General features: G+C 48.8%; 1 protein-coding gene across 8 annotated transcripts in view; it reads left to right on the plus strand.

Moving 5' to 3' along the window:
• The window catches only part of tjp2a (tight junction protein 2a (zona occludens 2)), a 32,949-nt gene that overhangs the window by 15,981 nt on the left and 3,061 nt on the right, over positions 1–13,907 (plus strand). For 7 of the 8 annotated variants that reach the window (XM_030355430.1, XM_030355431.1, XM_030355427.1 and 4 more), the window contains 17 exons: positions 262–973; positions 1,342–1,445; positions 1,556–1,709; positions 3,633–3,744; positions 4,224–4,354; positions 4,544–4,628; positions 4,881–5,031; positions 6,799–6,907; positions 7,446–7,665; positions 8,288–8,475; positions 8,886–8,981; positions 9,265–9,344; positions 9,644–9,854; positions 10,217–10,317; positions 10,559–10,786; positions 11,958–12,062; positions 12,764–12,961. In XM_030355430.1, coding sequence (XP_030211290.1) covers positions 262–973; positions 1,342–1,445; positions 1,556–1,709; positions 3,633–3,744; positions 4,224–4,354; positions 4,544–4,628; positions 4,881–5,031; positions 6,799–6,907; positions 7,446–7,665; positions 8,288–8,475; positions 8,886–8,981; positions 9,265–9,344; positions 9,644–9,854; positions 10,217–10,317; positions 10,559–10,786; positions 11,958–12,062; positions 12,764–12,961 — 2,985 coding nt within the window. The remainder of the gene's footprint in view (positions 1–261; positions 974–1,341; positions 1,446–1,555; positions 1,710–3,632; positions 3,745–4,223; positions 4,355–4,543; positions 4,629–4,880; positions 5,032–6,798; positions 6,908–7,445; positions 7,666–8,287; positions 8,476–8,885; positions 8,982–9,264; positions 9,345–9,643; positions 9,855–10,216; positions 10,318–10,558; positions 10,787–11,957; positions 12,063–12,763; positions 12,962–13,907) is intronic. The other variant, XM_030355426.1, reaches the window with a different exon arrangement.

Raw genomic sequence — 13,907 nt, forward strand, 5'->3', positions numbered from 1 at the left:
AAGTGAACGTATCTTTAGTTCTAGTTAAAGATAGTCGAGGATTTTGACTCATTGGGTATTCCAGGTATCAGTTATCTGTGCATTGAGTAGATAACAAAGGTTCAAATGAAAGTCAGCATCTCAAAATTGTCAATGTTTGTTGTGATGAGTCAGTGACATGAGACACCAGGCCCTTGACTATAGGACCATGCTTTATCATCAGATAGCTTGTACTGCGTTTCATCTGGTGCCATCACATTGTCCCCCCCCCCCCCCCCCCAGACGGTGAAGCGCCCCAGGACCATCCCGGCCTCCTCCGCCAACCGCCCGCCCTCCCCCGACGACCGCGTGTTCCACAACGACTACAACGACGACTACAACTACGACCAAGACCGCCGCAGCGTCTACAGCGGGGGTCCGCGGGACCACAGCCCCGAGAAGGAGCGCGGCGGCGGCGGCGGCGGCTACACGGACTCGGGCTACCAGACGCGGGAGCGCGACTACGACAACCACAAGGACTACGACCGCGGCGAGCGCGGGCGCAGCGCGGACCGCGACCTCAGCCCCGACCGGCCCTACCGCCGCGACGGCAGCAGGGGCCGCGTGCTGGAGCACGAGCGCAGCCCCGACCGCCGTTACCGTAGCGACCACGCGCTGGAGCGGGAGTACAGCCCCGACCGGCGCTACCGCAGCGAGCGCACCCTGGACCGCGACCACAGCCCCGACCGGCGCTACCTGGGCGACAGTCCCGGCCGGGGGTCCCGGGACCCCAGCTACGAGCGGAACCGGCCCCGGGCCCCCAGCGATCGTAGCGACCGGGACCGGGACTACCGCGAGCCCATGAAGCGCGGCGGCAGCCGGGACCGCCTGGACCGCTCGCCCTCCCCCCCGCCCCCCGCCCTGAGCATCCCCCTGCCCCGCCCCGCCTTCCGGGACCTGGAGCCCCTGGAGAAGCCCGTCAGCGTGCTGCTGCTCAAGAACCGGCCCAACGAAGGTCAGCGCGCACGCAAACTCACACACACTAGCACACGCATTATTTCCTCAAAATGACACAGCCTAATGACGCTAATGAGAACATAATGACGCACTCGCGGTCACGTAACTTGAAAAAATAGATGAATAAGTCACATGGAAGAGGATGCCTCTTTCAGGCCCTGTACAATTCAAGTCATTAATAAGACGTCCATTCAAGTGTTGCAACTCTAAAACAGCACACACTATCCAAATGTCATTTCATTCTCATATCGGAGCCTTTTTGTGTGAAACGTTATGAACATTTTAAATGTCTTACATTATTTCATGACTGGGATATGTCCTGTGTTGAATGTCCCGAGACTAAAACCTGTCCTTCCTCACCTCCAGAGTATGGTCTGCGTCTGGGCAGCCAGCTCTTCATCAAGGAGATGACCAGCACCGGGCTCGCTAGCAAGGACGGGAACCTCAAAGAAGGAGACATCATTCTCAAGGTAAGGCTCAAGTTCAGTGCCCACTTTTCAGGAATTAGGTGCATTAGTAATATGAAGGACATTGAGGTCAGACGAAAACGACACCCGTTTTCTCCTTTTCCCGCCCTCAGATCAACGGCACGGTGACGGAGAACCTGTCACTTAGCGACGCGGGGAAGCTCATCGAGAAGTCGCGCGGGAAGCTGCAGCTGGTGGTGCAGAGAGACAGAAGCCAGGTGCTGGTTCGAATCCCAGCGATGGCCGACAGCGACTCGGAGCTCGATGGTGAGATCCCCTACAAACTCAAAGGCAGCCGCACCTATCCAGTTTAACGGAGCATCCACTGATAAGATCTGATAGGATATGGCCTCATACCGGTGGAATATATACCTGTGATCTCTGTGTTCTGTGCTGTTGTGGTCGCTGTATTTTGTTGTTGATTCTTCACCCCTGTTTTGCATTTGGGAAAATAAAATCCATTTTATCCACATAACTCACCCTCCATAATTCTTCTATACACGCAACCCTGCACAAAAACCTGGTCACTGTGTATTCACTTACATGTGGATAATAAATGCATGTTCCACATCAATATCATCATATCCATGTAGAAATCTGTCTGATGAAAAGTATTCACCCGGCAACACAAATCATATAAAAAGAAAAAAATCACCTTCAACGCTACTCATTATTTGCTTTTCCTATTTTTTGGTGGTCACATGAAACCATGCTGTCCCCTGATTGGCTGGAGCCTCTCCTCTAGGCTGTTAGAACACGCCCCCCAGAGACTTGTGACCTACTTTGACGTGTGTGTGTGTGTGTATATTTGTGTGAGTCTGTGTGACTGCGTGTGTTGTGGGCCAGCGAGCACTGTGACATGCTTTTGGCCAGGGGAACTAATCCCTCCCATTATAATCCAGCTATTGGATATGACAGAAAGTCATTCTGTTTGGCCCCAACACATCCCCCACAGCCAGGGACAACAGGGCCAGCGCTCTGTAAGCAGGGATGGACTCCTGTGTCGGTAGGGATTAATCAGATCAGTCTTAAAGCCAGGTCAAGTGCAACTATTGTAAAGAAAATACAGAATCACCCAACATTGTAGAGCAAAAATTATTTGTTACTTCAAATCCAATCCGATTTTAATGTTAGCATTAGGAACAAAACAACCGCAGATTACGTTCTCAAAATTCTTAGAAGGTGGTAGGATTGTCAGGCTCGGCATTGGGTAATAAATGCATCGCCATCGGCAACACGCACGTATATTTTTGATTGCGCATTTATCAGGTTAATAAGCATCACTGATTCCAGATAGGCTGGAGTTTACTCTTGGAACTGATAAGTGTGTCTTGAGTAGCCAGATACACATGTCTTTTCCTTCCACTGAATGCAAATATAAACAGCATACTTCCTCTTCCTCAGCAAAACCAAAAAAACATGTGGCATTTAACATGGCGTGGGTTCCAGGGAAAAGTCATCCTTGATCAAAACTTTGACTTGGTTGGGAAGGACTTAAGCAATGATACTGACAAATAGTACTCTGTAACAGTTTTAGGAAGTACAAAACAGCCAGAATGTAATGGACTGTCTCACAAAGTGGTGACTCTTTAATAATAAATGATACATTTATATGAATGAACATGATTGGTCAATATGTACAAAACACAATTACTGAGAAGGTTTGTTGACGCTGACAATAAGGAAACCGATCATTAAGCAACGTGGCACAGACTGGACCGACCGGTTTATGAGCGTCACACAGAAACATGACCTCATGGTAATGAATATGTGCTCTTTAGACTTAGATATATATTTGGGTGCAGTTTGGAGGGAGGCTGTGTATAAATCTCTTTTGTAGATTTGGGAGTATATTTAGCATCAACAACTTTTTCAGTGCTCATGAATATTTATATAACATGATATATATACCTATTTATAGTTAGTACAAGTAGATATTTCCCTAAGAACTTTGCTTGCTGTTGTTCTCGGGTGCGTTCACTAGCGGCTTCATTTCATCCAAGAGGGGCCCCTGGGATTTACCCATCGGAGCATATTCATATTCATATTCATATTCATAAATGAATTACAATAAATTAAGACGGAGGCACACGTGCAGAACAGCTCCCGACCGGTCGGCGCTCGTCTGGGTTGTGGGTGATAACGGCCTCTGTTGTGCTCCTCCTCTTCCTCCTCCTCCTCCTCTGGCAGACATCTCTGAGATTGAGTCCTACCACTCGTACTCCCCACAGGACGACCGGCCGACCCACCACTCAGATCTCTCCTCTCACTCGTCCAATGAGAGGCTCCGAGACAAGACCAGGTAAAGCGACACCGGGGGCCAGAGAGAGGGCCACGCCCACATTCAACAGTGCATTCCTGCGCTGGGTCGGGCTGACTCTGCTAAACCGGGCGGGCCGGTCCCAGCCCCAGTGCATCTCAATAGGGTTTATTATAAGATCCACCCTTATGAGTGATGTATGTAGACTGTGTGAGTGCGGTAAGCTGTATAAATACTGTGTGTATGTGTATATATGTTTATGTATCTATATATATATTGAATATTCTGTGTCTTGGACATGGACAAAGGTAATACATTAATGCGTCAGTAACACAGTTATGTATCAGGGATCAATATTCAGATTCTTTAAGCTCAGGGTCTTACTAAATGCCCTTATGTATACCGTTATAAACTTCAGTCATGGCTGATAAGCACCGTAGTTGCACAGAAATGTCTCCGGCGAGTCCGGCCCTCCTCTGACATACTGCGGTGGCCTGTGTGCGTGCCGTCCACTTTTATAGCGAGGACCCACCCAGCAGGCTGGCCAAGATGGGCGCCATGCCAACGCCATTCCGGGCTCCTGATAGGTCCGCGGAGGACCTGCCCCCTTTGGCACCTGACAGGGAGGAGCCCAGGTCTGAGACTCCCCCAGGTAACTGGATCACTGGCGTGTCCTTGATATCTGAGTGACGGATTACTGCCTGTCCAGTTCATTGTGTCCCATTTGATTGTCTGGGAGTTAAGTCAATATAGTTTTGGTCCATGAATTCAAGACAAATATTGTGTGTGTGTGTGTGTGTGTGTGTGTGTGTGTGTGTGTGTGTGTGTCTCCTCCCCCTAGCGCCGGTTGCAAGGGTGATTCCCAAGATTCACGGTCTGCCAAAGTTGCCACTCAAGCCAAGCGCAGAGGACCAGGAAATATACGGGTGTGTACCAGTAACACACATCCCTGACACAGCCTGGTGGTATCAGAAGCATCTGCCCTACTTTCATCATTATTCTTAACTTATCAAACCACCATCAAAACTTTTCTACAGAAATGTATTCAGTCAATTTCTAAGTTGTTTGTTTTACATATTGTACTGTACAGCTATGTGGGAATGGAAAGTGCTGCATAAAGGGACATTATGATAATGCTTAGATTATAATCTTGTGAGTGTGTGTGTCTGTGTGTGCAGGCCCAACACGGTGATGGTGCGCTTCCAGAAGGGCGACAGCGTGGGTCTGCGGCTGGCGGGCGGTAACGATGTGGGCATCTTCATCGCCGGCGTCCAGGAGGACAGCGCCGCAGAGAAGGAGGGGCTCCAGACCGGAGACCAGATCATGAAGGTACCCGCTCCCTATACACCATCAACCCCCTCCCCAAGGGTTATCGTGTTACCGCCCGAACCCGGGAACGAGGCGCTGAGTTGGAGAGAGAGAGAGAGAGAGAGAGAGAGAGAGAGAGAGAGAGAGAGAGAGAGAGAGAGAGAGAGAGAGAGAGAGAGAGAGAGAGAGAGAGAGAGAGAGAGAGAGAGAGAGAGAGAGAGAGAGAGAGAGAGAGAGAGAGAGAGAGAGAGAGAGAGAGAGCCCGAGAGAGCCCTTGGGAGATGAAACCCTGATAGAGAGAGACATCCTAGTCAGAGGTGTTTTCGTTACACGTTCTGCACATTGCTTTGACAAGAGCCCTGGGCTAAGTTTGGCACCCTGAACGCAGACACCAGTGGCTTAAGGAATTAGTTGTAAACAGGAAAGCAGAACTAGAACATGTTGAGGAACAGTCGGATATGGTCTCGCCTTGCTCTGTTTTCAGCCCCCTCCCTGCCAGAGACCTTTCTCTGACCCTCATTGTTAGTGGGTGACACCTTTTCGCTGCACTCTCGCCCCTCCCTGCCAAATGCCTTTCTCGGACCTGCAGTCTTGACTGATCAGAGAGTTAATATGATTACACCCTCACCCTGCCCTCACCGCTGTCCCTGCCAGATCCCCGACTGACCTCCGCTTTTAGTTGATCAAACTGTAAATATACTGTCACTTTCCCGCCATTACACTTAATGAGTTGATCAAACAAATTGATGTGGATTTACCTCTATCCTGTTTTGATCCTCGTCCCTGCCAGACCACTCTCTCTAACCCCTTATTGTTCTTAAAATAATTGATCGATGGAGAAACTGATTGGTCACACACAAAAGACCCATTGTTTGCCTCACAGTCCAACAGATCAGTAAGCCAATGTTACCAAGGTAACATTGGCTTACTGATCTCTTGTTCGACTCTTGTTTGAACTAGAGAGGGTGCAGGTGGTTTGTGATAGGGTTGTTTGAGTCACCAATGGGAATCAGGGGGGTTGCCCCTTTATGTATGTTACCAGCCGATGATGGCAGATAATGGATAGACTCGCCCTTGCGATATCTTTTGATATATTACGTGATGTACTGTGATGAATTAGAGAAAGATAACGGTTGTTTGGTGAATAAGCTTCTGATTCTTCTTACTCTGGGGACTATTAACTTGTGTACAGCTCATAGGAAGTAAGAGACTGGGGTATGTTAACTGTTGTACAGCTCATAGGAAGTAAGAGATTGGGGAATGTTAGCTGGTGTACAGCTCATAGGAAGTAAGAGACTGGGGAATGTTAACTGCTCTACCGTTCATATGAAGTAAGAGACAACAGAAATTGCAGTTTTGGCAGAACGTGATAATACAATTCGTGGACCTCTCTCAGCCTACATATACTTGCAACAAACTCTGAACCTCTGCCCTCTCCAAATGCTCACGATTACAGAAATGTCGACAAGGTACAATATATAGTCACTGCGATGTGTGCTATTTGTTTGTAACACCAGAGTTCCTACCATCTCCAGTGTGTTTCTTTAGTCCCTGCTTGAGCAGTGTTAGAAATGTTTATTATCCTTCACAATCTCAGCAAGTCGTCGACTGGTTCAATGTGAAATAAACTGAGAGCGGGACACAATCGTCCATATTTATTCACAGATACCAAATATTAGATACTAACGTAATCATTCTCTCACGTGCGTGCGTGTGCGTGTGTGTGCGTGTGTGTGTGTGTGTGTGTGTGTGTGTGTGTGTGTGTGTGTGTGTGTGTGTGTGTGTTAGGTGAACAACATGGACTTCCGCGGCATGGTGCGAGAGGATGCGGTGCTCTACCTCCTGGAGGTTCCCAAAGGGGAGGACGTCACCATCCTGGCCCAGAGCAAACCAGAAGGTGAGCGTTGGCAAGAGCACAGCGCTGGGATGTCCCATACCAGCCGGTACTCTTAAGCTTAAGCTGGTCCAAAGGAGCACTCCTTAACTCAGCCCTGTTGAGTTAAAGGAGTAAGAGACAAGCAACCTTAACTCAGCAGTGTTGAGTGAAAGAGTGCTCCTTCACTCCTTTACACGTCCAAATAAATATAGTAGTGGCACACAACGGCGCATGAGTCTGTCTGTGTGTGTGGGTGTTGATGAACCAAGCACCCACAGGTGCATCAACGTGCCCTGGCAGGAAACACGGACACACCGTGGCTTAAGGACTTATAGGCAGATGTAAACTGCAAGAGGCAGCTTGGAGACAAATCTGCGAGCTCATGTTTTATTTGCTCTGGCAGCGAGCCTGACCCCGGGCTCCCCGTTCAGACTGATTCCCCTCCGAACCAATCACAAACCGTTCATCTCATACGGGGGCCGGTCTGATTGGATGACTGACAGATAGCATAACCAATAGGACACCAGGTGACCCCCCCCCGGTCTTCTTCCTCTCTCAGTGTACAAGGACATCCTGACGTCGGGCCGGGGCGACTCGTTCTTCATCCGGACCCACTTTGAGTACGAGAAGGAGGCTCCGCAGAGCCTGGCCTTCTCCCGGGGCCAGATCTTCAAGGTCACGGACACGCTGTACGACGGCAAGCTGGGCAACTGGCTGGCCATCCGCACGGACAAGGAGAACCAGCTGCTGGAGAAGGGCGTCATCCCCAACAAGAGCAGGTGGGGGTCCGAGCTCCGCCTCTCCAGCCGTCTAGATCAGATATCCCCCCCCCCCCCTCCCCCCTCACAGAGCAGTCCCAGCCGTCAGCGAGGGGGAACTGCTCTGTTAGGGGGGGGATATCTGATCTCCGGTGGGCGCCCGGTCTGAACGCTTTTCGATTTTGTGGCCGCTGCCTGCTCGCTCCTGACTGGCCCTCAGGGGAATCTCTTTCCTAATTGGTTTCGGGGTGATCCGTCCTACCTGTCAATCATGTGCACAGTTGATTGACGGGCAGGGTGTTGCAAGGTGTTGCCTTGGTGTTATCGTAGCTCCCCCGCGCCACTGGGGAAGGTAATCTTAAATCAATGCTGGGTGTGCCCGTTTGTCAATCAAAAGCAATGCTGCCCTTTGTTTTGCGATACAGCCAATAAAGTATTTTTCATTAAAAGGGGTGTCTAGGTGGACATGCCCACTTATGATGTCACTAAGGCGCAGGGAAGGGCAGATTTTCAAACGGCTTGTAATGGCTAATCGCACTCAAACCTGGTGGCATAATATCACCCCTTTAAATGTAAACTGAAAACCCTTTAAATGCACCCCCTCCCTGTTGACGTGCTGACACCATGTATGGGACTTCCACAGGGCGGAGCAGATGTCCAACGTGCAAAACGCCCAGCGTGCCGCCGCCGGCACGGACCGGGGGGACTTCTGGAGGCTGAGGGGTCAAAGGGCGGCCAAGAAGAAGGACCTCCGCAAGAGCCGGGAGGACCTGAGCGCCGCGCCCGTCTCCACCCGCTTCCCCGCCTACGAGAGGGTGGTGCTGCGAGAAGGTACCCGGGGACCACGCCCTGCTTGCTGCACTGGGCTGATGGGGAGTTTGAGCCCCGCCCACCCTCTATTTCATAAAAGAACACAAAAAGGCTATCTTGTTTTGTATTTATAATTAGTTGCCGCTGACTGTCTCCCCTCGTAACCCTCCTCAGAGTTGAGGGGGCCGGGTTGTAGCCAGGATCTTTGATCGGATGTTCACTGTTAACCTAAAATGGCTGATAGCAGGGAACTCTTTGATAGTATGCGTTTAATCCGAAGAGGGCCAAAATTGCCTTTACGTCAACATTTTGAGCAGAATAAATCCATACATTGCACTACAGTGCAAGGACTCATCATAATCTGCTTTGGGATCAACTTTATGTGCGTTGTTTGCTGAGGCCATGCCTTGATCTCTGGCTCTGTCTTACAGCTGGGTTCAGGAGGCCCGTGGTTCTGTTCGGACCCATCGCTGACGCCGCCAACGACAAGCTGGGAAACGACCTGCCCAATGAATTTGTCGTCGCCAGTAAGTATTGAATGTAATACTCTGGTACTACACTAGAATACCGGCTTACTCTGCAATGCTAGGATTGAGTCATTATTTAGACATGTGAGTAAACTCTTTACCAGGTAGAATTTAATCAAATGTTCACCTCACATGCCCTCAGCCCATTTCCTGCGGCTGCTGTCGGATCTCTTTTTGCTAATGGCTTATCGCTGCAGGAAACCCACAGCCTAAAAGAATGAAACCTGCCCCGAAGAATGAGGTCAATTCTAAAAATGGGCCTCATTTCCTTCTCTCTTTATAGAGACTGAACCCAAGGACGCAGGCAGTGAGAAGTCTTCAGGCGTGGTCAGACTCAACACAATTCGACAGCTCATTGAACAGGTACACCATCAATTTCCATCCAATTATGGTAAAGTGAGATTAATATTGATTGAAATTGACTATATGGATTGATTTTATGTTATTATTTTGCCCAGCCCATATGTGCTTATAACACTTTGTGACAAACATACACATGATAACATACAAACATACATTCAGAATTGAACAGATCCATCAGAGATAATGACATAATACCCCACACACACACACCCCCTACAAAACCCCAGAGAGTCAGGGACAGTCACACAACACACCAAGCCCACTGAATACAAGTCAGACCTATTTTCTTGGTGCTTCAGGACCTGCACGCCCTGCTGGACGTCACGCCCAAGGCGGTGGACACCCTGAACTACACCCAGTGGTACCCCATCGTGGTGTTCCTCAACCCGGACAGCAAGCAGGGCGTCAAGGCCATGCGCAACCGCCTGGTGCCCGGCTCCAACCGCAGCGCGCGCAAGCTGTACGAGCAGGCCGTCAAGCTGAGGAAGACCTGCTCCCACCTCTTCACCTGTGAGTAGGGGCGGACGGGCCTGTCTGGCTGGCTGGCTGGCTGGCTGACAAGCTGTGTGTCTGTCTGTCTTGCTGGCTGTGTGTCTGTCTGGCTCTGTCTGTTTGGCTGTCTGTCGGTCTGGCTGTTTGGCTCCATCTGGCTGGCTGGCTGGCTGTGCGTCTGTCTGCTCTCCGTCTCTTTGTCTGTCTGTCTGTCTGACTCTTGTCGCTACGTCCATCTGTCTGTCGGCCTGTCTATTTGTTTCCTCCGGACTACCACTGTTGTACTCAAAGAACATAGCGTTCACACTATTCGACCTCAGCTATATTTGTCCATTTTCGACCGACCCGTGAGATCTTGCTCTGTGCCGTTTGTCTCCCAGCAACCATCGACCTGAACTCTGCTAACGACGCGTGGTACGGCAGTGTGAAGGACTCCATCCGGGAACAGCAGGAGAGAGCCGTCTGGGTGTGCGAGGGCAAGGTGAGGCCAGCTGAGACGTGGAATCGAAGAAAGATAAACACTTTCGGGTTTTGATAAGGCCACGATTAAAAGCGTTCCGACCCGGCTGGAGATAATGCATGACAAAATCATTTTCGGTAGTTTCATTCAGAAGGGTCACCTTTTTCAGATGACGGTTGTAGTAACAACACTAGCCACTAGGGGATGCTAGTGGTAAAACGCATATAGTGCAGCTTTAAAATCGGGTTTATATTCTCAACAGCTGGACGGTTCGGAGGAGGACCTGGACGTCCACGACGACCGCATGTCCTACCTGTCGGTGATGAGCGTGGACTACCTGAGCATGGACAGCCGCATGACCAGCGACTACGAGGACACCGCCGACGAGGGCGGAGCCTACACGGACAATGAGCTGGACGAGACGCTGGAGCTGGAGCCCCAGCCCGTCTCCGCCATCGGACGCTCCTCGGAGCCCGTTCTGCCCGACGAGGTGAGGGGGGAGGGGGGGGTCAGACGCTCATATATACACCCTCACTTAAAGCTGGGGTAGGCCGTTTTTTTTAGGCTTTTTTGCTTTTTATTTTATTAGATTCTGTTGACATCCCGGCATCAATCAATAAATGAAATACTCAAAACAAAAAAAAGAGCTTAATCTGGTATTTGTGGCTGTCGCAGGCCTTTCAAGCTCTTCCAATCATTTCAATCAGCCTAAATGCAGGCCTACTGCTAAATCTAGCGAGCTAGTCACATGGTTTTGGGGGATAGGCTTTGGAGTGTCAGTTGGACACTTTGTAAATCAAGCTTACTCTGGCTGTTCCTCCATATGGCCTACCCTAGCTTTATGTACGAAGCATCGCAATGTTAAGCTCAGCTTCCATATGTGCGATCTCTGTGTCCTGACCTGTGGACGTCATGTAGACCGTGTGTGTCCATCACTCCTAACTCTTCGTCACTGTGCATCTTTGTGTGTGTGTATGTTGTGTTCTTTGTGGGACTCCTGTGTTTGTTTGTGTGTTGTGCTCCCTGTTGTGTGTGTGTTGTGCTCCCTGTTGTGTGTGTGTTGTGCTCCCTGTTGTGTGTGTGTCTTGTGCTCACTGTTGTCTGTGTGTTGTGCTCCCTGTTGTGTGTGTGTGTGTGTGTGTGTGTGTGTGTGTGTGTGTGTGTGTGTGTGTGTGTGTGTGTGTGTGTGTGTGTGTGTGTGTGTGTGTGAGTGTGTGTGTGCGTGTTGTGCTCCCTGTTGTGTGTGTGTGTTTTGCTCCCTTGTGTCTGTTTGTGTGTGTGTGTGTGTGTGTTGTTCTCCCTGTTGTGTGTGTGTTGTTCTCCCTGTTGTGTGCGTGTGTGTGTCTGTGTGTGTGTGTGTGTTCTCCCTGTTGTGTGTGCATGTGTGTGTGTGCTGTGCTCCCTGTTGTGTGTGTGTGTGTGTGTTTTGCTCCCTTGTGTCTGTTTGTATGTGTGTTGTGCTCCCTGTGTGTGTGTGTGTGTGTGTTTGTTGTTCTCCCTGTTGTGTGTGTGTGCTGTGTGTGTGTGCTCCCTGTTGTGTGTGTGTGTGTGTGTGTGTGTGTGTGTGTGTGTGTGTGTGTGTGTGTGTGTGTGTGTGTGTGTGTGTGTGTGTGTGTGTGTGTGTGTGTGTGTGTGTGTGTGTGGTGCTCCCCCTCCAATAGAAGTCTCACCCTGAGCCCAGGGCTCGGATGAGGAGGTCGGGCAGCCGGGAGGCTCTGACCCAAGACCCCAGCCCTCCCCCCTCCTTTGTCCCTGAGCCCCCTAAGGTGAGGTCTAGACCAGGCCAGATCCCCCTGACCACATGGGACCTGCTTCCTTCAATTGCCCAATATCGGCCATATATGATGTATAGATGTTTCCATAAATGATGTATCTGTTTCAATATATTATGAATGTATTTTTCACTCGTATTGCGACTACTTCTCAGATTCTTCCTTTGACTTTAATATTTTTTGTTTTTGGTTTTGATACACTATTTTATTATTGTATAAATACAATATAGTATATTTTTTATAGCAGCCCGCTCTACTTCCAAGCCATTGTAGGCCTTTACCGATGTATGGTTATTATATAACATATGTATATAACATATACATAAGTTATAAAACAATAACCTTTATGTCATTATATATACATATGATATTGTTATTATAACATATGTATAAAACATGTATAACTTATACAAATAAGTTATAATAACAATAACCTTTATATCATATTACATACATATAATAACTATAACAGTTCTATGATAATATTTACATATGTAATTGTTATTAGAACCTATGAATATAACATGTATTGTTATGAACATAAATTATAATAACAATGAAGTATGTCATTGTTATCATAACCTGTGTATATAACATTTATAACATGACATATCTCTGGTATAATGTATGCATACAGCCTGTGTATCCAGTATTATATCCATAACCCCCCCTCCCCCCCCCCCCCCCTCCCCCAGCAGGTGCGCATCCAGAGCCGCACCGAGTCGTCGCGCGGCTACGACTCCCACTCCAGCAGCACCCTGAGCAGCGAGGCCCCGGGGGCCGGCCGGCCCCTGCCCCCCCCCGTGGCCCTCAAGCCCACCTACGGGGCGCGCCCGGCCGAGGAGCCGGGGCGCGAGGAGGAGGACCCCGCCAGCCGCTCCTTCATGGGGAAGGTCAGCGCCTCCCCGTGTTTTATCTGCTTCTATGTTTTATTGATATTTTTATTCTATATTTTTTGCCTTCTTCTTTCCTGTTTGCTCTGTTTTAACTCAAGCAGATATCTTTGGAAATGCTTTTAGTTTTTTTATCATCATTATTTAGTACTTGTCTCTTGTATTTCTAGTATTGTATTTCTAGTTTTAAATATATTCGTATTTCTCTATTTTATACATTTTTTACGACCTGATCGTAAGCATGACTTGCGCCAAGCGTACGTTTTGTTTTCTGTGATTTATCAGGCGTTTGATACCCCTTCTGTCTCTTCTTCCGTTTTCTTCTCTCTCTTCCTTCCGTCTTCTTCGGGTGCTTCTAATTCCCAAACATAGAAATACGGTGGACAGGTAAACGATCGGTTCGCATGTATTCAGTCCATCGTGTCCCTGTTCATTACAACCATCGTCTTGACTTCACCATCGTCATGGTGTTCGTACCAACTGCATCCCATCAACTAATCAACCCGCCCTGTTGACTTTCATTTTGTCCAACAATGCCGTCTCATGTAATTGTTTATTCCACGGCCAGTCAAAATGTTTGCATTCATTTCAAATCACAACTAGAGTCTCATCATTGTTCTTAACTTATAGCAACCTTTCCTCAACTCTCATCAGCTGGCCATCGTTAGCTAAAATAACCCTTCTAGCTAACATTTGAAATCTGCGAAGGAAGTTGCTTAAATCCATGAAAATATTTGAATATGAGTGTGACAGGCTCACATGCTTTGTGAGCTTTCTTTGAGCTCGCAAAGCATGTTTGTGTGTACATGTGCAGTATCAATGTAGTTCTCCTTATAGTCTACACATAGTTTACAGTATTTTGGCTGAACAGAATCCAACCAGACTTTGTCTTGACAGCTTTTCCGTTGCTTTTCCGTTTCCTATTCACTAGAGTAATTTTTTATTC

This window comes from Gadus morhua, chromosome 4, assembly GCF_902167405.1.
Source record: "Gadus morhua chromosome 4, gadMor3.0, whole genome shotgun sequence".
NCBI lineage: Eukaryota > Metazoa > Chordata > Actinopteri > Gadiformes > Gadidae > Gadus > Gadus morhua.